Source organism: Phocoena phocoena, chromosome 2 (genome assembly GCF_963924675.1).
Source record: "Phocoena phocoena chromosome 2, mPhoPho1.1, whole genome shotgun sequence".
NCBI classification, from domain to species: domain Eukaryota; kingdom Metazoa; phylum Chordata; class Mammalia; order Artiodactyla; family Phocoenidae; genus Phocoena; species Phocoena phocoena.
Window position 1 is genome coordinate 105,636,513 of NC_089220.1, and position 26,937 is coordinate 105,663,449.

The 26,937-nt window shown below is 49.3% G+C and overlaps 1 protein-coding gene across 1 annotated transcript in view; it reads left to right on the forward strand.

Annotated features, from left to right (window-relative positions):
• TLN2 (talin 2) overlaps positions 1-26,937 on the forward strand; it is a 441,569-nt gene that overhangs the window by 383,463 nt on the left and 31,169 nt on the right. Inside the window, exons 46-52 of the mRNA XM_065872706.1 lie at positions 6,645-6,791; positions 12,292-12,458; positions 13,408-13,591; positions 17,194-17,319; positions 17,521-17,637; positions 19,830-20,015; positions 24,328-24,435. Coding sequence (XP_065728778.1) covers positions 6,645-6,791; positions 12,292-12,458; positions 13,408-13,591; positions 17,194-17,319; positions 17,521-17,637; positions 19,830-20,015; positions 24,328-24,435 — 1,035 coding nt within the window. The remainder of the gene's footprint in view (positions 1-6,644; positions 6,792-12,291; positions 12,459-13,407; positions 13,592-17,193; positions 17,320-17,520; positions 17,638-19,829; positions 20,016-24,327; positions 24,436-26,937) is intronic.

Here is a 26,937-nt window from a genome sequence, read left to right on the forward strand (position 1 = left end):
TAAAACGACAAAAGTTTGACTCCAGAGGCCACTTACTAAGAGGTACCATATCTAATACCTCTGAGAAATCGAGTGGTCCATTGGCAAGCATGCAGGGTGGGTAGAGCTCTGGGGTGCCCGACTACACCTGTATCAGTGTTAACACATGGTAGGGGCCCGGGCCTGAGCTACTGCATGGCTCCCTAGAGAAAGAAAGCCCAGCCTGCAGTAAAGAATAATGGAGTGAATTGCAGGGACCCTGGGAAAACAAGGTAACTATATCCGTGAAGTTCGGCAAGCTGTTTATGGAGGGCGAACCCTGTTCATGACATGTCGAAACGAACCAGGCTGTCAAGGCAGAAGGTTGGAGCTGGTCTTCCCTTCTCCTTGCGGTGATGGACATTGTCCCCAAGTTACTCAGTGCTGTTTCTCCTGGGGGTCAGGTCTAAGCATGTCTTCACCAAGACTCCCAGCAGCACTACAGAAATGAAAACCCAGAACAAAATCACTTTCTAACGTATGTCATAACAATGCATGTAAATGGAAGTACCATATGTATGTACTGGCATACATATATATCCGGCATGGGATGACTTCAGTTTCTAACAGTGCCTGCATTTTGAGATTTTATTGAGGATTGGGTATTTAGGCTGCAGCATGAATAATTCTATTTGCCATGAGTCTGTCAAGTCATTACCAGGAAAGAAAAATTATCAGAGACCCGCATACGATTCTGTGGATTTCTTTACACAGGCCCATCTTTTTTTTTTTTTTAAACAGACTCCCTCTTTTAGTAAGATCATCTGGACTCATAATTCGTTTGGTTAACATGTAATTTTGAATGTCAGAAACAAGCATAAGGGACCTTCTGTTACAGTAAGGGAAAGTTTGGTTGGACAAAAGGAAGAAGTGTTTGGCTTTTCCAGAGGATTGAAAACTAAAAGAGACTGTGATTGTGGGGGAGGTTTGGATCTCTGTCTCCAGAAATCTTTAAAGGTGGGATTTACATGCCTCTTCCTTGGTTAGTTTCACCACTGGCCTGCCTGCCTTACTGAGGGAAGACCTAGTGATTTGTGGAGCCCTTTCCACATCTGAGTTCTTATGAGCTACCCCACCCCCTGGGTGAAACAAGCAATTTTCTAATTGCCACCCAGACCACTGAAGCAACGTACAAAAGAAAGCCAAAGCAGCCAGGAAAGAAAATGCATTGCCGAAAGCACAATAGCAAGTTACTCTAGGTACTGGCCCTGCCCTTGTAGCAGCTGTGTTTCCGTTAAGGTTTCCCCTTTTCATGGTTACATCTTGAGATGTGTTTTACATTCCAGACACACAAGCAGTGTGACCTGGAGTGAAAAGGAGCAGAAAGAATATAAAATTACCAGTGGCTTGCAAAGGAAAATTCTTTGTGTGCGTTTGCCAGACAGATATTTGGGGGGAAACTGAGAAGGTTAGGAGATCCCTGAAGCAATGTAGTTTTTTTATTCCAAGGCTGTGGAATTGTTTGTATACCCAAGAGGGCCCTACATCACAGCATGTGAAAATATTTATATCCAGGGCAAGTAAAAAGCCTCCCCCTTCACTGCGGTCCTGCAGTCTGCTGTGCCAAGTCAGCATTTTGGTCTTCTCCAGGATGTGACAATGACAGGAAAAGTCCTAGCTCTGCCCTCTGCACATCGAGCTGGAGCTTTATCTGCTCGTTTTTCCATGGAAAATTCAAACTTTTGCTAACGTCCCTGTGATAACTTCTTTCCCCAGAAAAGTTAAAACCCTCCAACGGCTTTGCAATTTATGACAAGTTTCCTCTTTAAAAAAAAAAAAAAAGACCAAAAAATGTAGATACCGTGAGCCACAGGCTTCTAAATGTAAATGCCGGAGAAAAGGTTTAGTGACGATGGTGCCGTCTCTGAGGACACGTTGCCATAACCACTTATAATACTGCGTATTAAAAGCTGGCAGGAACATTTGTTAGGAGCCTGCGGTGAGAAGCACAGGCCTCTCCCCGCAGATGAGATGGCTGTCTGCTCTAGACTTTTATCTAAAACTTTCCACTCCAAGGCACACTTTCTGTAGGTGGGAGAGTGATGTCCTGCTTCTGCTCTACACACTGGTTTTTCCTGCCATATTTTCTAAGGAGAAACTGTGGTTTGTCAGATAACATCCATTCTTGCCTTTCCAACTTCCACAAGCTCTCCCAGGCAAATTATACTTGACCTGGTTTCAGATGTAATTGATCTTAAAGCCTGAGAATAATCTGAACGTTTTGTTTAGTTTTAGGCAGTACAGATGATGGATCAGTGTTTCTTAGACCCCCTCCAATTGAAATGAGAGCCAGAACTTCATGAAGGCCAGGCTTCTAATTTCCCTCAAGGCACAAAACCAGGAGACAATCTTCTCCATTTTACTTTTATTTGGGCAGGAAGGGGGAATTGAGGGTTTTTCTTGAGGTTCAAGTATTGCTTTACTCAAGTTGCCAATTTCAAACTCCAAGTTTTATGTCTTGGAGCGACATTCCTTTATAATAAATACTGGTGGGAAGTTGGATCATTCGGGGGTGGGGGGTTGGGGGTTGGGGGCTGGTCATGTTTGCTGAGAAGTTTAGTGTTGCTTTGAGAAGCTTAGCATTTTTAAAGCCCTTATCTGAAACAGCCTTAAAAATGCATTCCCTTCTAGGATGTTCCTCCAGCAGTACAAAATGTTCTATGAAATTGCAGTAACGTAGAGTATGTTGATTCTAGGGTACTTCACTTAAGTGCCCTAGCTAACCCGTGTGCCGGTGGAGAAGGGTAGGAATACACGAGCTGTTCATCCAGTCGATACGGGGCGCAGATACTATGCTGGGCGCTGGCCCATATGCCCCGCAACTGCAAGTGTGTGAGGTGAGAGTCATTCATCCTTCCCCGTTTCACAGATAAGCAAACCAAGGAGACTCAGGGAGCTCTGTGAAATCGCCCAGGACCACACAGCTACAACAGTTAGTGTTGAAGCCCCCTTTTAAATAACTTTTGGGAATAAGTGAACGTTTCAAGTAAGTCAATAAAAAGGTAACAGGTCGATACGTAGAAAAGTCAGGATTCAAACCCAGGTTTGTTGGGCATCACAATCCTTGCTCTTTGCCCTGCACCAAGATGCTGCTTTTCACAATAGTGAGCATTCATGTGTCACTTTGTACTTGCTGAGACTCTGCACGTGTACCTTCCATTTGGTCGTCCACAGCCCTGGGAAGTGGGCAGGGCAGGTTTCTGTGTCGCAGGTGAGGAAACCAAGTCCCCATGAGGCTAGTGTGCTCACCCCAGAGTCTGGTGGCCAGGAGAGGGCAGAGCTAGAAGCAAGGCCTGTGGTCCTTTCTGCTGCCCAGGTGGGTGATGGGTTGAGAGCAGGGGTGGGGCTGGCATCCTGCGATCCCTTCCTGTTACATTCAGCCCTCTGAGCCTGTGAAAATAAGCGAGTGAAGCTGATTTCAAAACTAGTCCTTCATAATACGGTATCTCTCCTGCATGTGTCCGTATGGGATCATGCAACCAACATGTGCCAGAGGTTTGTTGTAGCCAAGCCTCAGGGGGTTCTCCCGGCATGTGCAAGGTAACTGTGTGACCTGGCACAGACTGAGACTCCAGGACCAAGCCCTGGGTTGACTGAGAACTCCAAAGCTTTTGCAACTGTTGCATTTGTTTGTTTTCATCCCTTTGCTTTCTTGTGCTGGTCTCCCTCGGGCTTCCTAACTGGAATTTCATCCCTGATGACCACCGTGCCAGCTCCACGGTTGCATTTACAGGATCCCTTGCTACATGCATGATGTCATCTCCAAGAAGGAGGCTGAGCGTCAGGAGGCTGGGCTGTGTTTTTTATAGCGGAGCCTTTTGAGGGGCTGAGGGAGCATGAGAGGGCAGTGGGGTTGTCTTCCCACTGTTTATCACATCTGTCCATAGGTTTCAGGTTTGCGACAGCTCAGGAGCGGGTGCCTTCTCCCTCCCACCCCCGGGGCGATTGGGGAGTGATTTAGGTGGCCTGTGGTTGTCCTAGTGCCCTGTTCTGCAAAGAGAAAGCTCAGGCTCGGCTCTGTGCAGGGGGCAGGAGGGGTGCAGGGAGAATACTCTTCCAGAACCTGGCACAGGTCCGTTCTTTTCTGGCACAGTGGTTTTATACCCCCGGCCCAGCGAGGTGCTCTGGAAGTTCTGCGTCTGTTCGACTCAAGTTTCCCTTTTCAAACATAATGTAATTATTTATATAAAAACTGTTAGGAAAAGCAGCATGGGCTCTTGAACGTAATTCTAGGCCAAAATGGTAACCCACTGGGGGCCACCCGTACCTTACCCTGGGCCGGTGGGTGGTTCTGTGCAGGCCTCAGGCTGGTGGAGCATCTGCCTTGCCTCCTGTGGTCGAGGAACTGTGAGAACGCTCTTCCCTTTTGCTTTATACGAGGAACGGGATTCTCCACCCTGTGCAGCCAGGGCAAAATGCAGAAATGAGCTGGTGGCCGAGGCTGTAACTGGCCTTCATAACCCTGTCTTTGGATCACCGAGCCTCATTGTTGACTTTTTGGGTCAAGGATATAAATTTTAACTCATAAAGGAAGAGTATAGTAATAACAAATTACTTCCATTTTATATGTTGAGGTTCCATGAGCGATTTTATTGGGGGGTGGGAAAGGGTTCTGTTGCTAAGTGGAAAAAAATCAAATCAGAAAAACACTGATCTGATTGGGATTGACATATATACACTGGTATGTATAAAATAGATAACTAATAAGAACCTGCTGTATAAAAAACTAAAATAAAATTCAAAAAAAAAACACTGATCTAATGGATAGAGCACCATGCTTGGGATGAAAGATTTGAATTCTCCTCTGGCTTTGCCAGGGACTGGCTGTGTGATCTTGGGCTAATCACATCACTTCTCTGGGCCTCAGTCTCTTCATCTGTAAAATGGGAAGGCTGAACTCATAAGGTCTCTTTTATTTGAAAGTATGTGAATGTTTCTTCCTCCATTTCCCCCTTCCTTGACTTCCCCGTTGGCATCTTATCCTTTAGAGACCTGCCTGTGCTCATCCTTGACAGCAGAGCTCTTGCCTTTGTATTAGCTCTGACCCTTGAGTACTTAGGGTTACACTGTATGGGTCTGAAAAGCCTTGAGAGCCTGGTTGAGTTTAAAACTTCACTGGGGCATCCCACTGCTTCAGCTTCACCTTGTGTTTAAACCAGTAAACATGCCCAGCAAAGAGATATACTTAAATGGCCTTGCCACTGCGTGGGCTGAATTCAAGCCTCTCTAGTTCTCAGTGGCGGTCTTGATGCTGCGCTAGTCCAGATCTGTTTTCAGCGCTGTCGGGTTGCATGATCCTGGCATGATGCCCATGTCGTACTCCATGTGGAGATGGTCTGCAAGAAGCCCTGCCTGATTGCGAAGCTTTTGTAGTACCTGCTCATGTACGAATAGAAGACACCCCAAAGAGCAGAAGCTCAGCTTTCTGGGTCAGGAGAACGTTTTACCAAATGGACTTAAACATCCTTCGGGCCTTAAAGGGTTAAGGGTATAACCTTTTTCCCTGAAAGCAGTGTGTGTTTCAATAATAGAGTGAGCATTTGCAGCCCTCTCACACCTGGAATCGCCTTCCCTTAAACTCTGACTCTTGGGATGAGGTTGGAAGATAGCATCCAGGTGGCCCAAATTCCCAGGTGTGTGAATTCCCAGGTTTTATTCACAAAACCTGGGCTCTTTTAGTAACTCTTCTTGAGAGACGCTGGAAGGATCAGCACACAGCTTCTAGCTACTGTGGATTCTTGAAAATAACGCTTAGCTTAGAGGTGTTTTGTTCCGTGTTTAGTTGCTTACCTGGGCTGTATTGATCAGACCAAAATGAAAACTGATGTGAAACAAAGCCAGAAGAATGCAAGCTTTGGGCGGTGGAGGTGGAATTGACTACACCACAGAGATACCTGGCACCTTATCCATAGTGGAACTTATTTGGCTTCTTTTAGGCAAAGTACCTTTTATAATCACACAACCCAGGGGTCATTAAAAGAATGCATGCCTGCTAAGCCGGCAGCTCTAAACATGTAACTTTTTAAGGAAACCTCAACCTGGCTTGCTAGAAAGGGAACCTGGGCCCAGCATGGTTACTCTCACTCTATGGTACAGCTGAGGAAGGGGGCGTTCTGGTTGGTAAACCTGGCAATTTTGCAAGAATCTGAACACTTTAAAATATGCTTTATACTAAAGCTACATATTCTGAACTTCTAATTACCCCCTAGGGCTTTTGTGAGAAGTCAATGAAATTAAATGCATTACCTGCCTCGAAGAGGCCCTGACACACGGTAGGGGCGCAATGGTTAAATGAATAATGAAACACTGGTCGAATGAATAATCCCGCAGAGTTCATCTAATTAACATTCTTACCTAGTGGCTCGGGATACAGGTAGAGAAATGCTCCAGAAAAGGTAACAAATATTATTAAGCTTGCTTACTGGGGGCTGCGGGTATTTTACAGTCTCTAAAACAGGAAGCAAATTCAACCAAATTCCATAGTTCACCAAACACAGACTCCTAATAGCAGTGGAATTTTCCCAGCCAGGCTCCCCTAGGATGTAAGAGAAATTTTCCACGTAGGGAAGACCTCGATGGCAGGGCCATCATGCTTCCCCCTCCCCACCCCGGGCCTGCCTCCACAGATCGGCTTCCAGATTCGCACTCGGGTGCAGGACCTGGGCCACGGCTGCATCTTCCTGGTGCAGAAGGCGGGGGCCCTCCAGGTGTGCCCCACGGACAGCTACACCAAAAGGGAGCTGATCGAGTGTGCCCGCGCGGTCACAGAGAAGGTAAGGAGCAGCCCTCAGGGCAGGCGGGACCCGCCGAGACCAGGGACAGACCAGGAAACTAAGCCAAAAACCAGCCAGCTGGGTCAGATCTGATCGTCTTCCCTCCCACCCAGGGTCTCCCCAGGGCCGGGGCACATCAGGCAGCTGGGGGTGATCTGTGGTCCTGAGAAACTGAGAACGTGAGAGGGACAGTCCCACAGAGGTCAGGGCCCTGGCGGTCAACTTGGAAGGCTCTCCTGTGGACAGACTGGCCAGGTGGTGTCCCAAGTCACAGCCAGTGCCAGGAGCCACTCCCTGCAACCCCTTTGCACACTTTTGCCGCCAGGCTCCCTTCTCAGAGAGGCTCCCAGGTGCTGGGGGTGAGTAAGAAGGACCCACAGCTCCTCTTTATTTCCAGATGAGACAGTGCAGTGAGGAGGGTTAGCACCCTCGAAGTCACATGGCACCGTGGTGGGAGAGCAGGAACTGGCAGGAAGTTTTCTAACTCTGTCGGCAGCTGTCTGTAGAGAGAATCACATAGCGTGGTGCATCGGACTCTAGGGTCTCAGCTAAGCTACTTCACCCTGCCAAGCCTCAGCTTCCCCATCAGTAAAGGGAGGATGAAGAAATAGAATACCTGGCCTATGGGGTGTGTGGATTACATGCAGCTATACGGGTCAAAGAGCCTGGCACAGTGCCAGGTGCACTGTTCAACGTTTAGTAAATTCTAGGCGCTGTTCCCTGTCTCTGTCCTCCAACACTCCCTTCTCCCTGGAAGTTTTCCATGGTTCACAGCGCCCCGTTCTGAACATCCCTTCGTTCCCAGTAGTTTCTTGACTCTCCTGCAGTTTGCTGATGGTTTTGCTTGACTTATTTCTCAGAGTCATTTTTCAGGGCAGCTGCCGTGCAGGCCGTTTGAGGTGCCGGTGGCAGCATCCGTGCTTTGCTGGTTTCCCTCTCCTTCACTTGGGTCGCAGGACAGCTCTGCACCATTGAGAAGCTTGGCAGCAGGACTTGAGGGGTGGGAGGGGGACCGTCCCCTGGAAACTGCCTGGACAGAGGTTGCTCTGTACGAGGCCCCTCGCCACAGCCGGACATCAGTCTTACGCAGCCCACAGGACTGTCCAGGCCTCCCCAGGATGAGGAAATAAATCTCTCAGCTCGAGGAAGGCCCTCTCCCTCCTTTGAAAGCCCTTCCTTGTTGTTGAAGTTACTCGTGCCAAGTTCCCCCGTAGGAAACCTTGGAACAGGAACACGAGGGAGGAAAGGAGGGGGTCCAAGCTGCGTGGTGCTAGTGAGCGTGGCCAAGCAGCCTGGTCTTCCTGAGCTGGCCTCCGTCTTACTGCCTCTCCAGCAGAGGATCCCTGACCCAGGACACCAGGAAGAGGGGTCAGAGGCAGGGGATCGGCTTGGGCAGAGCACCTAGCCTTTTGGGCAGTTTCCTGCTACATCCCTCTGCCCTGCTCATCTCCTGCCCTCCCATCTCCGACTGCCGTCTTTCTTACCTGTCTAGGTGTGTCTGTGTGATTGTCTCCAGCCAGGAGGGCAGACCCAAAAGGGCAAGAGAGGGGGTGGGTGAGAGGAAGGAAGGAGGGGGCTTGTGTGGCAGGAACGCGGGGGGAGGCCTGGGAGATGGGATCCAGTTGTGAAGGGAGCTCAGCTCCTCTCCACAGCAGCGGGACAGCTGTCCCCACGGGTGTGGTGGGTCCAGCTTGCCTTGTAGGAAGGTGTCTTTAGGGACATGAGGGTGCACTTGGAGGGGTGACAGGTGCCAGCAGAGGGTTTCTGGCATGGAAGGCACTGGAGTGAACGCCTTAGCCAACCTGCTGGTGGCAGGTGATGGTGCAAGGGAGTGGTAGGTGGAGAGTTTACACGAGGGGGTCCTCTCTGGGGTCCACTATGAAGAACTCCTAGACAAGAGGCAGCCGAGGGAAGGAGTGACAAGTGTTAGCAGAGGGCTGTTCCACAGAAAACCTGATCAGGGAGGACAGAAACAGCCACACCTTTTACGGAAGCCCAACCCTTATCCCTCTCTGTGATTTCAGAAACATCAAGTAGAGTAGCATGTACCCTCTAGTAAACCCTTATTACCTGCCTAGTCATTTACATGTATTTTTCCACCACTTACTCCTCCCATCAACCGTGACCGGCAAGAAGTAATAGCCCCCTTTTCCAGATGAGGAAACGGACTCGGAGAGGTGAAACAGCCTGCCCAAGTCATGTAGCCGGCAAATGGCAGTGCTCTGATTCAGGCAGGCTGTTGACTCCAAACTGTGCTGCTAACCCCTGAGCCGCCTTGACTCCCGGAGAGAAAATTCACTGTTCTGTTTTGTTGTGCCTTTTTTTTTTCCAGTGTCATTGAAGTGTAATTCACATGTAGCACTGTTTAGGTTGCACAGCGTCATGCTTTCTCACGTATGTCATGAAATGATTGCAATAAGTTTAGTTCACATCCCTCATCTCATATCAATACAAAAAGTATACATGTCTATATATTTTTTCATTGTGATAAGAACTCTTAGGATTTTCACAGCTTTCATGAGGATCACAAAGCAGTGTTAACTATAGTGATCATGTGGTGCGTTGCATCCCTAGGACTTCCTTAAAACTGGAAGTTCGTGCCTTTTGACCACCTTCCTTCAATCTCACCACCACCCCACCCTACCCCACCCCCCTGCCATAACCACAACTGACCTCTTTTTCTATGAGTTTGATTGTTTTTTTGTTTTCTTTTCACTTTTATTCAATTTATTTAGACTAAAACGAAAACAGTTCACCCATTTCTCCTACCCCTCATCCCCCACCTCTGGCAAGCACCAGTCTGTTCTATCTATGAGCTTGGTGTTTGTTTTTGTTTTAAGATTCCACATAAGAGAGAGGCCATGCAGTATTTGTCTTTCTCTGACTTATTTCAGTTAGCATAACGCCTTTGATGTCCGTTCATGTTGTGGAAAATGGCAAGATTTCGTTCTTATTTATGGCTGAATAATATTCCATTGTGTATATGTACCAAATTTTCTTTATCCATTCATCCATCGATGGACACTTGGGTTTTCTCCTTGTCTTGGCTATTGTAAATAGTGCTACAGTGAACATGGGGGCACATATATCTTTTTGAGTTAGTGTTTTCATTTTCTTTGAATCAATACCCAAAAGTAAAGTTGTGGGATCACGTGATAGTTCTATGTTTAATGTTTTGAGGAACCTCCATACTGTTTTTCATATAGGGCTGCACCAATTTTTATTCCCACCAAAGGTGTGTAAGGGTTCCCTTTCCTCTACATCTTTGCCAACACTTGTTACTTCATCTTGATAATTAACATTCTGACAGATGTAAGGTGATATCTCATTGTGGTTTTGATTTGCATTTCCCTGACAACTATGTGGAGCATATTTGCATGTGCCTGTTGGCCGTCTGTGTATCTTTTTTGGAAAAATATCCATTGAGATATTCTTCCCATTTTTAAAATCAGATTTTTTTTTCTTTTTGCTATTGAGTTGTATGAGTTCTTATATGTTTACCAGATATATGATTTGCACATATCAATATTTTCTCCCATTCAGTAGATTGCCTTTTCATTTTGTTGGTGGTTTCCTTTCCTGTGCAGAAACTTTTTAGTTTGATATAGTCCCACTTGTTTATTTTTGCTTTTGTTTCTTGTGCTTTTGGTGTCAGATTCATTGCAAAGACCCAAGACCTATGTCAAAGAAGTGACCAGCTATATTTTCTTCTAGGGGTTTCAGGTCTTACATTCAGGTCTTATATTTCATCCATTTTGAGTTAATTTTTGTGTATAGTGTACAATAATGGTCCAGTTTGATTCTTTTGCATGTGGCTGTCCAGTTTTCTCAACACCATTTATTGAACAGACTGTTCTTTCCCCATTGTATATTCTTGGCTCCTTTGTCATAAATTAATTGATCAGATATGAATGGGTTTATTTCTGGACTGTCTATTCCACTGATCTACGTGTCTTTTTTAATGCCATTACCGTACTGTTTTAATTACCATTGCTTTGTGATATAGTTTGAAATCAGAAAGCATTATGCCTCCAGTTTTGTTCTTCTTTCTCAAAATTGCTTTGGCATCTTTTATGGTTCCATACAAATTTTAGGATTGTTTGTTCATTTTCTGTGAAAAATGCCATGTTACTTTTTTTTTTTTTTTTTTTTGGCTGCATTGGGTCTTCATTGCTGCGCACAGGCTTTCTTTAGTTGCAGTGGGCAGGGGCTACTCTTTGTTGCGGTGTGCAGGCTTCTCGTTGTGGTGGCTTCCCTTGTGGAGCACGGGCTCTAGACGTGCGGGCTTCAGTAGTCATGGCACGTGGACTCAGTAGTTGTGGCTCGTGGGCTCTAGAGCGCAGGCTCAATAGTTGTGACATACAGTCTTAGTTGCTCCATGGCATGTGGGATCTTCCCAGACCAGGGCTTGAACCCATGTCCCCTGCATTGGCAGGCAGATTCTTAACCACTGCGCCACCAGGGAAGCCCCCATTTTAATTTTGATCAGAATTGCATTGAATTGCATACTGGTTTTGGTAGTGTTTTATACTACCAAACTACTATTTTAACAATATTCTTCTAATCCATGAGCACAGAATATCTTTTCATTTATTTGTGCCTTCTTCAGTTTCTTTCTTTGATGTCTTGTAGTTTTCAATATACAGGTCTTTCACCTCCTTGGTTAAATTTATTCCTAAGTATTCTGTTCTTTTTGATGCGATTGTAAATGGGATTGTTTTCTTAATTTCTCTTTCTGTTGTTTGTTGTTAGTGTATAGACACACAATAGATTTTTGTTTATTGATTTTATATCCTGCAAGTTTGCTGAATTCATTTATTCTAAATTGTTTTTGTTTTTTTTATATAGAGTCATCAGGGTTTTCTACATATAATATCATGTCATCTGCAGGTTGTGACAGGTTTACTTCTTTCCAGTTTGGATGACTTTTAGCTAAAAAACTTTTAGCTTTTCACCTTTGAATATGATGTTAGCTATTGGCTTGTTGTATGTGGACTTTATTATACTGAGGTGTGTTCTCTCTATACCCACTCGGTTGAGAGTTTTTATCATAAACAGCTGTTGAATTTTGTCAAGTGCTTTTTCTGCATTTATTAAGATGACTGTATGATTTTTACCCTTCATTTTGTAAATGTGGTGTATCACATTGACTGATATGTGGATGTTGAACCATCCTTGCATCCCTGGAATAAGTCCCACTTGATCATGGTGTGTGATATGTCTACTGTATTGTTGAGTTCGGTTTGCTGATATTTTGTTGAGGATTTTTGCATCTGTGTTCATCAGGGATATTGTCCTGTAATTTTATTTTCTTGTTGTATCCTTGCCTGGTTTTGGTATCCGAGTAATTTGGGCCTCATAAAATGAGTTTGGAAGAGTTTCCTCCTCTTCTATTTTTTGAGCATTCTTTGCAGTGTTGCCTTTTTTTTGTAGTCTGAAAACCTATGGGTTATATTTTCTCCATCTTCCACACCCCCTGACATTTCCTCTCTGCCTATAGGTGTCCTTGGTGCTATCAGCTCTCCAAGCTGGGAACAAGGGGACCCAGGCATGTATCACAGCTGCCACTGCTGTGTCTGGGATCATCGCCGACCTGGACACCACCATCATGTTTGCGACTGCAGGGACCCTGAACGCAGAGAACAACGAGACCTTTGCAGACCACAGGTATGGGAGTGAAGGCTGTCCTGTGGGCTCCTGGATGGGGAGAGGTTCATTATGGCCTGATGGACTTTGGAGATGCTGCCCAAGAGCCAGAAATGTGGTTATCCATTTTGATTTCAACAGGATGCTCAAGTGGGGGAAGTGACCCACGTAATCAAAATCAGTGCCTTTTCTCAACTGCAGACAGAGTGTGTTCCAGCTTTGCCTCTCACAGTCTAAATCCAGTCTGCTCCAGCAGGGGATAGGTTTTTGATCTTTTTGCTTCCTAAGCTAAAAAGCTGTGCCCCTGATTTTTTCACCATCCCTAGTTGGACTGGTAGTGGCCCAGGCAGGCATGTAGCTCTTACCTAAGTGAACAGTGAAGCTCCGAGCCGGCTGTCTCTCCCGGGCTCTTTAGACTCTTGAGACTCTGCTTCAGAGGCTGGTACCAGGGTCTCCGTTTGCTGCTGGAGACCCCACATATCCTCGCCACATGTCCAGCACCTTTCTTCCTCTCTCTTCAGCCCCAGGACTGGGCAGGGGAGGAGAGTCCCAGTGCCCTGTCACCCCTTCCAGAACCCAGCCCCTTGGGCTGTGATGTCCAGGACAAGGTCCCCTGACCCATGTGTCCTCACAGGTCTCTGTAACTATGAAGTATTTTCAGGGATAGTGGGAACCACAGGGAAGAAGCTACAGGGCAGGGGGAGGGGGCCCAACTGATGAGCCTGAATCTTTAATTGAAGCTTTACCGTTAATCGACTCTGTGAATTCTGGGCTGACTTTCCTCTCCTCTCTCCTAATTCTCTTACATGGAAGATGAGAGCCTCCTATTAAGGGAGGAGAAACGCATCACCTCTCTTCTTCAACGCCCTTTAACAAAAGCCCCTAGAGGAGTTTCTTTTCCTCCTAACTACCAGTGACCAAGCTCTGCCCTTTGTCTCTCCTCCTCCCCACGCTCTCCCGCCTTTCTCAGGGAGAATATTCTGAAGACCGCCAAGGCCTTGGTGGAAGACACGAAATTGCTGGTTTCGGGGGCTGCATCCACTCCAGACAAGCTGGCCCAGGCAGCCCAGTCCTCGGCAGCCACCATCACCCAGCTCGCCGAGGTGGTCAAGCTGGGGGCCGCCAGCCTGGGCTCTGACGACCCCGAGACCCAGGTAGGTACGGGCGGGCCTCGTGGTCCCACAGACACTGTGCGCCAGGCCTCAGAAGAAAGCAAAGGCAAAATAGGAACTTTGGGTGTGGACAACATGTGCATGGGTGCGTCTGTGGTTTGGGGACTGGTAGGAAGCAGTTATCTAGGCAGGATAGTGGCATGGACTGTGGTGTGGCCGTGGCTATGGAGGTAAGCCAGAAGATTTGAGAGGAGTCTGTAAAGAAGACTCAGCCGGGTTTGGTAAACGATTGGACGCAATGAGCGTTTGGAGATGAGGGAGAGGGGGAAGGCCGGGAGGACTGCGCGTTTCAGTCTAGATCAGTGAATGGATGGTGGCTTCATGTACCCAGCTGGGGCTCCCTGGAGGGAGGGCTGCCCCAGGCTGAGATGCAGGTGAGTTCGGTTTGCAGCGTGTTGCATTGGAAGTTCCAGAGAGACAGGTAGAACAAGTGTGTAGGCTTGAGCCTGCTCAGTTTGGGGGATGTGGATGTAGGGGTTATTGGCCGATAGACAGTGACTGCATCCACTTTCTGTGGAAGGAAGAGGAGAAGGGATCAAGACAGAGCTGAGGAATCCACTCTTTAGGACCATCTTCAGGAGAAAGAGATACCTAAGGAGACTGAGAAGCCGCAGCCGCTGGTAGGAGGAAAGCCAGGGGCCTGATGTGAAGAGGAAGGAGTGCTGCAACCCACCAGAGATGCAGCCAAGGCAGCAAGAAAGACAAAGGTCTGAGAGCCAAGCCCAGGGCCTTGGAAGGCAGTGGCCACCCAGCCAGGGCTGTGAGTGAGCAGTGGCCAGATGCGGGTGAAGGAAGGAAGCCAGGGTGTATAGACGCCCACTTGAAAAGTTTGGCTCTGAAGGGGAGGAGAGAGAGAGGAGCTGAGGGCCAGGGAAGGACTCCACGCTCTGTGACTCTCTGCTTTGGATTTAGTCACTTCGCTGCTATTACCTACCTGGTCCTTGGTTCCCCAGCCTAGACCATCAGCTCCTCAAGGACAGGAATCATGGTTTATTGATCTTTGAAACCTACACACCAAGCACTGCTCTCACACATCGTAGATACCCAACAGAGCAGTTCAGCTCTTGCTGAACTAACAGCCAACCGTGGCCGTCATTGATGGATTCTCCCCACTCCCGAGTGCAAAACTTAAAAATCCCTCTGCTATTTCAACCGCAGTGTGGTAAACACTTCAGTTTTCACTGCTTAAACCATACTCAGTAAACGAGCCTATTCGGCCCATTTGGACAACACTGGAGAGAGAACCTCCTACCATCCAGCGCCAGGGTTGACGACAGCTACTTTCCGGTGAGCACAGGGCCACCAGCTTTGCTCCCACACGGCTGTGACCCTTCCCTTCCTGATGTCCTCCGCTGGAGTGGAGCTCCGTAAAGGAAACATCCCGTCTGTTGGCTTTTTACTCCTTCTGCTGGCTTTCTCTTTGATAACATCAGAGCTCAGATTGGCTGCCTCCGGAATGCGAAACACTCACAGAAGTCTGCCTGGGTATTGTTCTTACCCCCACAGAGGAAGGAAAAGCTAGAAAACGCCTCAGTGGGGATGGAACCCACACTTTCCCCTAGTCCGGCTCAACTTGGAATGAATCAGCTGGGAGGATTTAAATCTTTGGATACAGAGAAACGTATCGAATTGCTAAGAGGTTCGAACTCCCAAATGGTCCAGATGTCCTAGGGCCCAACTTCTTTTGAGACTGCCCGTGGGACATGTCCCCTCAGAAAAGTGTGCCCACTCGCTGGTCGCTGTGCAGTGACCCGGGATGGGACAGTGTACGCCAGGTGTCGGCAGCACACCTGCCCGCTGCGCCTCCCCGTGGTGGTCCCCGTTGTTAGCCCCGCCTCACGAGCCCCGTCACAGCCCGACCTGCCCTGTGGTTTCAGAGGTTGGCAGAGATCCAGTGCACCCTGTGGGTGAGAAGCCACGGGATGGAGACAGGGAGGGTTGGGAGGCTGGGCAGTCATAGCGTGGCTGTGCTTGCAGGTTCTGGGACGCTAGAGTTTCTAAGACGTTTTCACGTCCATTATTCAGTTGATCCTGCCAGCAGTGCAGTAAATGGATAGGGCTGGCACTGCTCACCCCATTTGTAGATGAAGAGCCAGGGCCATAGAGCATAATACAGTGTGGAGGTGAAGACCGTGGCCCTTGTGATCACACTGACCAGAGTCTGAATCCCAACCTTGCCATTCCCAGCCTCTGCCAGTGTGGACACGAGCAACGTAGTTCCCACTCAAAATGGCAGTGATGAGGGTTAAATAAGATAATGTGGGGCTTCCCTGGTGGCGCAGTGGTTGAGAGTCCGCCTGCCGATGCAGGGGACACGGGTTCGTGCCCCGGTCCGGGAAGATCCCACATGCCGCGGAGCGGCTGGGCCCGTGAGCCATGGCTGCTGAGCCTGCGCGTCCGGAGCCTGTGCTGCGCAAGGGGAGAGGCCACAACCGTGAGAGGCCCGCGTACCGCAAAAAAAAAAAAAAAAAAGATAATGTGCATTGTGCTTGGCTCGGCACCTGGAACATTGCCCTCAACGAAGGGAAGTTGTTTTAGAAGTAGGAGTTGTTGTTGTAGCTGCTGGACCCAGAAAACTTAAATGTAATACCCAATATCATGTAATTCCTAACTATGCCTGGTACTTGAGATTCCAAGTCTAACACACAGAAGAAGTGGCCTGTGGTCTCTGTTCAGTTAGAAGAGTGAAGATACTGTGTTCCATCCAGTGTTACATGGGTACACATCTGTATGTTCACCCATTCCGTGAGTACTTGCTGAGTGCCCACTACACTCTAGGTCCTGTCCTGAGTGCAGAACACAACAGACAGAAGACCAGGCCAGCCCTCCTACAGCTTCCATCCAAGTCGAGGAAGAAGACAGATGGTGTATAAGTGAATAAATAATAAAGTAATTCCACATACTGCTAAGTGCTATAAATAAAACAGGGCAAGCTGAGGGAGTTTCAGTGGGGGTGGGCTTATAGCTAGAGTGGTCAGGAAGGGTCTCTGAGGACATGACATTTGAGCTGAGACCTGAAGGGTGAAAAAAGCCGGGTTCCAGGCAGAGAGGGGAACAAGAGCAGAGGCCCCGAGGTTGGAACGAGGGAGGATTTCCAACAGGGAAGAAAGACAGACCCAAATGCCTATAACATGCTGAGTGAGTCAGGATCCCAGGAACCAAGTCTGGGGACGCAGGTGGGCTGCCACGGAGGCCTTGCAGGCCAGGGCAGGAGGCTTGCATTTTGTTCTCAGTGGTTTTGGGGACCAGTTCCGGGCACAGGTGCGTGGCATGGCATCTCGGGGTGTCTGCTCAGCTGCCCTCATCCTTTCATAGGCAGCTGGTCAGCAGAGCCGCCAGCTAGGCAGTGTTTCTGAATATGCTAAATCTAGCGGGGTCCCGCTTTCTGGCTCGGCATCTGACTTCCTTAGGGAGCTTCTTCAAGTCTGCAATCTGGTTTTCCACCCAGCCTCGCATCAGGGTCTCCAAGGGTGGCTCCTGGGGATTCTCCTGTGCTGCAGGCTTGGGAGCTGCTGATGGAGAGCCCTGCTCTTGGACTGTGCTCTTGGGGCAGCCTGCTCACCTGGGCCCATGCTGTCTTTCAGGTGGTGTTGATCAATGCCATCAAAGACGTGGCTAAGGCCCTCTCAGATCTCATTGGTGCTACCAAGGGAGCTGCCAGCAAGCCCGCCGATGACCCCTCCATGTACCAGCTCAAGGGGGCTGCCAAGGTAGAGTGGAGCCCCAATTAGGGGCAAGCGTGCCAGGGGTGCTGTAGTGAGAGATGCACGCTCGAGATTATTGGAGGATGTACATCTGAGCTCCTTTCTCACATAGAGGTGCTGGTACTCGTGGCATTAGATCCGGAACTAAAAGGAGGGATGGGACCTCAGCGCACTCCCTGTTTTCTCTTGACATCTCTTCCCATGCAGGTGATGGTGACCAATGTCACCTCCCTCCTCAAGACCGTGAAGGCGGTGGAGGACGAGGCCACCCGGGGCACACGGGCGCTTGAGGCCACCATCGAGTACATGAAGCAGGAGCTCACGGTAAGGAGCCACTGGTCACCTCCCTCAGGCTCCGCATCCAGCAGCTGACCCCAGTGCAGCTTCTCTGAGACTTCTAGCATAAAGAGGTTTTACCCGGAACACCTGAGCTAGGGAAGCCCACTTGCCTGCCTGCTGGTACGTTTGTATCTTGGAGACCCCACGTGAAACTGACTTCTGAGTTTGGCTAGGATCAATTTGTAATTGTAATTAAATGAATTAATGTATGGCTTGGGACCATTCAGGTTTAATCCCACTAAAATTGCAGCGTGAAACGAAAGTGCTACAGAAGAGTCCTGGTAAAGGGAAAATTCAGTGTAGCCGCTTGCCCTCGCCTTGAGCTTGAACGGTGTGTACACTGTGCAGCCACGTAGCCCCTGCCGATTCCCGTTGCCACTGGCAACAGCTCACGCTGCTGCACACGTACGGATTTGGGAGTCTGAGGCTGGCTATTAGGAAAACCTGGATGCCTTTACCTGGGACACTTCCCTTTAACGTCAGGCTTCCTTCTGTGTGAGGTGTCTGATCTCAGAGACGCTGACCCCATGTTCACTCTTACCTTGTTCCACCGTCGTAGAGCGAGGGTGTCCTGGTGATATACTGTGATTGTCTCCTGTTCTTTTGATCCTGAGACAATGGTGGATTGAATCATCCTTATCCCTAGAAATAGAAATATGCTGAAAATGAGCAGTTTCAAACTCAGATTTCTTTTTAATGGGAGGTCTGATTCAGCTTCTCTTTTGGAAGGAGGCGTCTTTAGAGGGTCACCTGTGAGGGCCACAAGCCACTGAAGGGCAGCAGTAGAGACAAGCAATTCTGTTGGGTTTTGCTGGTAGAGGCGCGGGTTCTCTTGTCCTGTTTTTAATGAATCCGACCTTGGTTGGTGTTGTGCTTAGTTCTCACATGGAGAAGAAACTAAAAAATACAGGCCTTAAGGCTGCTGCCTGGCGCTAACCTGCTTGCATGGGCTGGGGGCTTCTTACCAAAAGTCTGGACACACATTCTGACAGGTGTGGGTGGGCCTAATGGTGGCAACGGAAGCAATTTGAAATTTGGAGCTCTCTTGGGAAATTACAGACACATGGTCGACCTAAGTATACCGATGTGGTTTAGAATTGACCCAGACTGTGCATTTTCGTGGACACAGGAGGTTTCCAAAGGAGCATGTGTCCCAAGACCCACGTTAGTGTGGAGGGCTCTGTCCATGTTCATTCCACTGCGGCATTCAGAATGGGGTGGTCCTGGGCGGCCTGATGGTAGCTGTTCATTTTTAGGGGAGTAGTGATGTTTAACAGTGGTTGGCACATGGCAGGGATGCTGGCTGGGTCTTCCTTTCTGCTTCCAGGAAGACTTCCCTGCTGAAACGTGGCTGCCTAGGGCAGAAGACAGAGCAGCCCCACCTGGTTCGGGATTCCTCATGTACAGGGACAGCCAGGGCACCCATCACTCATGGTAGAACCATGGCAGATGGGCTGGACGCAGAAACGGCTGGCTTGGCTGGCAGGTGGAACTTTAAAGTGGGATATTCACTTACCATGGCTAATTTATTTCAGCTTCTCTAAAGGTGTGTGTGTGTGTGTGTGTGTGTGTGGGTGGGTGTGGTTAAATAATTCACAGTGTCAACGTGGCACACTCGACCTGAACGCCTCCATACAATTAGGCAGTTATATTGGTAAGAAAGGCTAAGAATAGAAGAAACTGAACGCTTCATTTCCCCCAGCCCCACACCCTTTTAAAGAGAGAGAACTGAGTCCAGAGCAATGCATCCAGGTCAGTCGTGCCCTGGAACCAGCATCTGGGCTGCGGAGTTTCTGGGAACTACCGAAGCAGGAGCAGGAATGGGCCAGGAGAACTGGGAAGCCGCACAGTGCCTCCCGTACCCCACCCCGGTGGAGGGGGGTAACGAATACACGTTGAGTGTCAGTTTCCGAAGGCAAACAAGTCAATGCCGTGGATCGTTCTCCCTCCCCACGTTGTCCCCATGAATGCCGAGTACAGGTGTGTGAGGCTTATGCACGCCAGAATCTTGAAAGCAAGAATGATATTACTGTATTCACATTTCTAATTTCCTGCCACTTGACGGTTTCTTCCCATGGCTGGCTTGGTTTTCAGACACTGAGCCGCAGCCGGTAGGGGAGGCATATTTCTGTCCTTCCCTTTTTGATTTTTTCAGCACTTCGATTTCTAACTTCCAGGTATTCCAGTCCAAAGAGGTACCTGAAAAGACATCATCACCTGAAGAATCCATCAGGATGACCAAAGGCATCACCATGGCAACAGCCAAAGCCGTGGCAGCTGGGAACTCGTGTCGACAGGAGGACGTGATTGCCACCGCCAACCTGAGCCGGAAGGCCGTGTCAGATATGTTGACGGCTTGCAAGGTAAAGGCCTTGGCGTTGTTTGGGGTGGGTAGGGTAGTGTTCGGTCACGGTTGAGCTGTTGGGTTCAGTTTGGAGAGGGGGAGGGACTGGCCACGTGTAGAAGGGAGCCGCTCGGTACCTTAACCTGTGTGTGTAATAGGCTACGCGGGAAGGCAGGTGTGCCCATCAGCCCCCGGGAGGTGACTCTGCGGGCAGGTTTGTGTCTGAGAGGGCATGGAGTAGGCCTGCTGACCGGCCCTCCCACTTTACCTCTCAGTTCTTCCTGAATAGGCAGACACCTTCTTCCAGGGGCTGTAGTGGAGGCCGCTCTGGCAGTAGTGAAGCGGGCGTGTGACATTTTGTTCCAGGCCCTTCAAAGGAAAACCACACCCCTTGTCAGCCTGCACCCTTTCCTGCTTCCATAGGTCAGCAGCCATTCTGCCCCCAGAGGGGTGTTGCCATAATTGGGTGAGGCAGTGAGTGAGAGGAACCAGACAGAACGTCAGGGATCTGCCTTTTTGCTCTCTGTGCCAGACGTCTTAGAGCAGCTCCTCTGATCCTTGGGGAGACAGTGGGGGCCACTGCCCTAAGCCAGTGCTCATGGAAGGAGCTGGGGAGACCTGAGCTTTATGACCTTCACTTTATTTTTGATCTGTTAAGCCAGGGAGCCGTAAGAGCCTCCCATTGAGCACCTCCACCCCAGCCCCCCATCCTTCTAGGGACAGCTGTGGCCCAGGGACCCTGACTTCTGCTCCATGGTGGACCGATGACCCCCCTGCCATGGTGGGCAGATGGGGCTGAACCACAGAAAGGGAAGAGCAGCTGTTGCAGCTGGGTGTCCTCAGCAACAGGGCCCTTCTTTGTGGTGCAGTGAGTTGTGGGCAGAGCTGGTGCGGGGTCGGACGATGGCCTCTCAGGTTCCTTGGCAAGGGTAGGGTGGGCTGGGGTCCCTGGGCAGAGGCAGGGGGAAGCAGCCAGGCTGAAGGGCTGGGTGTGGGGAAAAGCACCGCATTTCCTGGTCTCCTGGGTGTGGGGGAGGGTAGAGCGTGGGGAACAGGGGTAGGTGGGGGGGAGGGGGGGGGAGCAGAGGGCGGCAAGAGGGTTGGGCCACTGTCCTGAGGACCGAGTGCTCTGGGCCGGGGAGTTTAGACTCTCCTGAGGCCACAAGTACAGTTTTGATGCGCTCAGTGGAATCTGCCCTGGCAGAAGCGATAATTCCCCGAAGGGGTTACGGCCTCCGTCAGAACAGTATTTACCAGGGACGTCCCTGGCGGTCCAGTGGCGAAGACTTCGCCTTCCAGTGCTGGGGGTGCGGGTTCAATCTCTGGTCAGAGAGCTAAGATCCCACATGCCACTGGGGCCAAATAAACAAAACATGAAAAACAGAAGCAATATTGTAACAAATTCAATAAAGACTTTAAAAATGGTCCACATCAAAAACAAACAAAAAAACTCTTTTTAAAAAAAAAAAAAAAAAGAACAGTATTTACTAGCCAGATATGGCCTGAAGGCCATCATGGTGTATATGCAGGGCACCTCATAGTTTTGGAAGAGCTGGCGTGTATGTTCTGTCGTTCAATCCTAGATGGGAAGGGTAAAGGAATTCTCCTAATGTGAGCTTGCCAGAAAGGGCATGCAATAAGAACATATAGAAAGCCAGGGATGCCTACTGGTGGGTCAAGAAGGAACCCTCTGTGCCAAGCAGAGGGCCACGTGGCCATATTTGAACACCACCTTTGGGGCTGAGCAAGGCAGGAACGGAGGTGCAGTAGGTCCCATACTGACTCATCAGAGACAGGATTACGCTAATTGCTTCAGTGGGGATGCAGACTTCCCTATACCCTAAGTTTATTCTCGTGTCTGTTTCTTTCTGGTCTTCCTTTCATGTCCATACGTCTATGTCAGATACAATTTTATATCTCTGATTACAATTAATGTTACATGACTGTTTCTGTGTTACTAGCAGTCATTATAACTGACTCTTTATTGACCAAAAAATACCCTGGTAATGAATATACTCTTTCCCCCACTATCAGATACTTAGATTGTCTGCAGTTTTTTTTTAATCATCAGCTTTACTGCAGTGAACATCTTTGGGTATATCTGTTTTTCCTGTGCCTTGGATGATATCCTTAGGCAGGCTCCCAGAAGTTGAATTAGGAGGTCAAATGGTGTGACATTCTAATTATTGCTCGATTGCTCTCCCCAAGGGCTCTACCAGGTTAGAGCCACCAGCCATGAACAGCAGCTCCCGCACAGCTCTCAAGGAGGGCCTTGCACGTTACCTGCTGGAGGAGCATCATAGCCCTTGTCTTCCCCCAGTGGTGTCTCGTCGAACCAGACGTGGGCTCTGTCCTCACACTTGGAGACACGGGGGCGAGGCTAATTAAAACGCAGGACGGTAGTGTATATATGTCCATGCCTCTCTCTCGCTCTGTCACAGCTTACCCTTCCCCCTCCCCATATCCTCAAGTCCATTCTCTAGTAGGTCTGTGTCTTTATTCCTGTCTTACCCCTAGGTTCTTCATGACATTTTTTTTTCTTAAATTCCATATATATGTGTTAGTATACGGTATTTGTCTTTTTCTTTCTGGCTTACTTCACTCTGTGTGACAGACTTTAGGTCCATCCACCTCATTACAAATACCTCAATTTCATTTTTTTATGGCTGAGTAATATTCCATTGTATATATGTGCCACATCTTCTTTATCCGTTCATCCGATGATGGACACTTAGGTTGTTTCCATCTCCGGGCTATTGTAACTAGAGCTGCAATGAACATTTTGGTACATGACTCTTTTTGCATTATGGTTTTCTCAGGGTATGTGCCCAGTAGTGTGGGAAGCAGCCACATAGCACAAGGAGATCAGCTCGGTGCTTTGTGACCACCTAGAGGGGTGGGATAGGGAGGGTGGGAGGGAGGGAGACGCAAGAGGGAAGAGATATGGGAACATATGTATATGTATAACTGATTCACTTTGTTATAAAGCAGAAACTAACACACCATTGTGAAGCAATTATACTCCAATAAGGATGTAAAAAAATAAAAATAAAAAATTAATTAATTTTAAAAAAACGCAGGAGGGGTTAAAGGCCTGGCCTGTTAGTCCTCAGATGATTACAGCCAGGCTCATAAATGACAGATACTGGCCACTTGACTTATCCCCACCCCTCTTGGGGTGGTTTGGGAGGGTCAGGTAAGCAGAAATTTCCCAGGTGTTGCCCCCAACAGCTCCCAGTCCTGGGGAGAGGGATTTGACTGGAGGGAGCATGGAGGCAGGTCACGCTTCCCCTTCTGCCTTGACCTTTTATCCTAACGTGTAATTTGTATTTGTCCTGACTTGTGATTTATTTGCAGCTTTCTATTTTTTGTATTCTTGTAAGTCTCCTCGAGTTCTTTCCAGAGTGAGGTTGTAGAAGGAGGAAAGGCTAAATGGGTAGGGTTGCCAGACTGAGCAAATAAAAAGCAGACCGCCCCATACTTATGCTAAAAGTTTTCATTGTTTATTCGAAATTCAAATGTAACTGGACGTTCTGTAGTTCATCTGGCAGCCCCGTGAATGGGCGTACCATCTGAAATGATATCTCACACATGACTCAAGTCGGCAGGTCCCAAGTACAAGAAAAAAGGACCAGATGCTGTGTAAACCATATGTCCTGGTCTGCTTATCTCAATGTGTATAATGCGAGATGGGTTATTTGTGGCGCCTCTGAAGGTGCTGGGGAGCTCGCTCTCAGAAGGTTCCCAGGAACCAGTGAGCCCTGGTCAGGAGACTCACTGTGATTGCAGGGTGATCAGGTCACAGAGTGATGAGCCTGTGAACAGAGAGGGTTCTTCAGGATACTTCACGCTGCAGGAGAGAGAGAGGCTGATCCTGGTAAGCTGTAGCCCTCTGCTGTAAGCCTCTTCTGTAAGCCCCAATCATGAATCTTTTTAGCACACGTGGAATTTCTTACCTTTCAATAAAAGATGGGGTGGGGGGGCATGAGGAGAAAGGAAGGAAAGAGGGGCCAGATTCACTTGCTTTTGTCTGCCCTCCAGGCACTAGAAAAAGCAAGACACAAAGTGTTGTCAGAGAACCTGCAGTGCAGACAGGTGGGAGGTATCAGGAGAATGTGGAGGAGAACCCCTCCTCTCTCCAGGGAGGCAGGGAAGGTTTCTCAGAGAGGTCACTGAAGGTAAAACAGGAGGAGTTCCAGATTCCAGGTCTCCTGCCTCTGGGTCTTGGGCTACACAGCACTGCTGGGCAAGTGACCCCCACCTGGCTGCCTGGTCCACTTGCCACCTGGCTCTTCCTGTTTTAAGATGTCGACGTTCCTTTCTCTCTCCAGCAAGCATCCTATCACCCCGACGTCAGCGAGGAGGTGCGCACCAGAGCGTTGCGGTACGGGACGGAGTGCACCCTCGGCTACCTGGACCTTCTGGAGCACGTCTTGGTGGTGAGGAGGGGCATGGGCCAGGCCAGGGCTGGGGAAGAGCTGATCCGAGTGCAGAGCGTCCTCTCCTTGGGAAAACCCCTCTTAGAGCCTCGTGCAGGCTCCACTTGCAAGGCTGGGACTGGACTGAGCTGAAAAGCCTCTCATATCACACTGCCCCAGCACACAAGATACAAGTGTAGTCTGGAGGGAGGTGCAGTTCGAATCCAGAGGAGCCTGGCTGTCTCATTGCACCAAAGAGGGAAGACTAGCATGGAAGAGCAGTGGGTAAGCAGAGTGAGAGGCGAAGCAGGTGGGACACACAGAGCCACCACTAAAAACAGATCAGGAGGTCCGGTCAGGAAAAACCCCAGTCTATCCTGCAAGGGCCAGGAAGGCTCCTAGAAGAGCCAGACCAGCATCCATGTTAGAAACGTCACCAGTGCTACAGGAGACCTACTAGCCTCTCGTGATTTCCCCCAGTCCTCGAACCAGTGGCTTAGACCACACTGAGAATATGTCTAGTTCCATTTGTCTGATGACCTTCGAGCCTGCCGTGCCCACGTGGAGCTGGGTTAATGTGGTGTACATCTGTCCCTGTCTAATCCCGGGAGCCACGTTTAAAACTGGGGAGTTCTGGGAGAGAGCTTGTTCGGGAGTCAGAGACACCCCAGAAGGGACTTGATGATGTCTCGCCCCCTTCACTGCCCTTGCTCCTTTCTAAACCTAAAAGAAGACGATCCAACAGGGCACTTTCAGATACACAGCACATGTACCTCAAAGATAATTAAGCCTTTCATTTGCTCTGCATTGACATTTATCTCTTTTTGTGCAACCACGTGAGGCTAGCAGGGCAAGGGAATGATCCAAGACCCAAAGAAGTTTGGCCCCTTGGTTGAGGTCACCCAGCTACTAATGACAGACCTGAGACCAAGTTCCAGCTCAGCTCATTCTAGTATTTCACTGCCTTCTCCTTAAACTGAAATTACCTTCTGATGTTAAGCATTTCTGGTCTTTTAAGGGAACACTACTTTTATTCTTCGCCCAGGTAACCGTGGTCATCGCAAAAGAATATCTTTTGTGAGAGTGGCCAGTCTGGGGTTACTGACATTGGGCTCCCAAAGCCTGAACGCTCGTGAGTAGAAACCAGTGTATTGCTCGTGGGCCAAGGAGAAAACATCTTGGCCAGTCAGCGTTCGCAGGCACGAGCCTCCCCAGCCAAGCCAGCTTGTCTGTGTTGGGATATGAAGTGTTCAGCCGGTGAGCATGCATAGCAGGAAGTTTAGCATAAGGAGAATGAAGCCAGCAAGGCTTCCACAAGGTATCTTTTTCTTGATGGGACCATCTATTCTAGGCACATGGAATCTTGTGACATTCGACAGCATAGTGGAAAGCAAAATGGCTTAGGTTTAGAACGCTCGAATTCAAATCCTGGCTCTGCCAAGTAAATAGTTGCATTACCACTGTCTTATCCGGGCTTCAGTTTGCTCAGATGTTAAGCCGCTGATTAAGGATTAAGTGAGGCTGTGGGGAGTCCAGGGCTATGGCTGAGATCATGTCTGCTGCACGCTTCGTTAAAATCCTCCCGGAAGGTGCTGGTCCTGGCTGAGCAGAGGTGCAGGGCTGCGGCAGCAGTGCCCTCCTAGCTTCCCAAGTGGGGACTCTCCCCCAGCACCCATTTTTCCTTGTCTCTGTCTCTCATGCTTTGGTCTTCATCTTGTTCATTTGTTACTGGCATCCTCCTATTACTCCCATGAAGGATCCTCACCTCACCCCTTTCATCCGGTTCCATTTCTCGGTTAAATCGTATCTTTTCCCCGCTCCCGTGTTTGTACCTGTGGCGCCAGTGTCGGTAGGTGCAGGCCCCTGCACACATTGGCTCTTGGTGAGCCGTTTAACGAGAATGTCCTGCGTCGGGGTCCACTTGCAGCGGCGCCAGCTCCCCAAGTTGGGATGGAAAGGAGGCAGCAGCCTTCAAGGCGTACGGTGGAGTGAAAATCTCCGGTTTCCCTCCTCTGCGCAAAGACAGCTTAGACCTGGGAGAGGAGTTCTGTCTTCATGAGGAAGGGCAGGTGCCAGCATTTGTCTTGAGAACCTTCTCCCAGGGGAGAAGGAAGAAGGAACCATCAGAGGGTCCCCTTCTTGACCTCAAGCCACCTTTAGACCCTCTCCCAGTATCTGGGAGCCAGGTGTTGCATCCACCAAAGCACTTCCTCTCTCCACCTCCGCCCCTCTCCATGCCCACCCCATGTTGGTGAGCAGAAGACAAGGCCTCCCGAGGCGGGTGTGGGTGGGTGGTTGGCCTCTTTGCCCCAAAGGAAGCTGAGGTGTCCGGGGCCTCCGTGGGAAGGCCTAGGAGCCATTCCCAGGATACACACTCAGAGACCCCAGCTTTACAGCCACTTGGTTACTGTGCCAGGCATCAGCCCTAGTGATAATCAGCAAGTTCTTCTGGAACAGGAAGAAGGGCACATACCACAGGGAGACCCCACATCACGTGTGATTTGGGAGGTTTCATGTGGGACC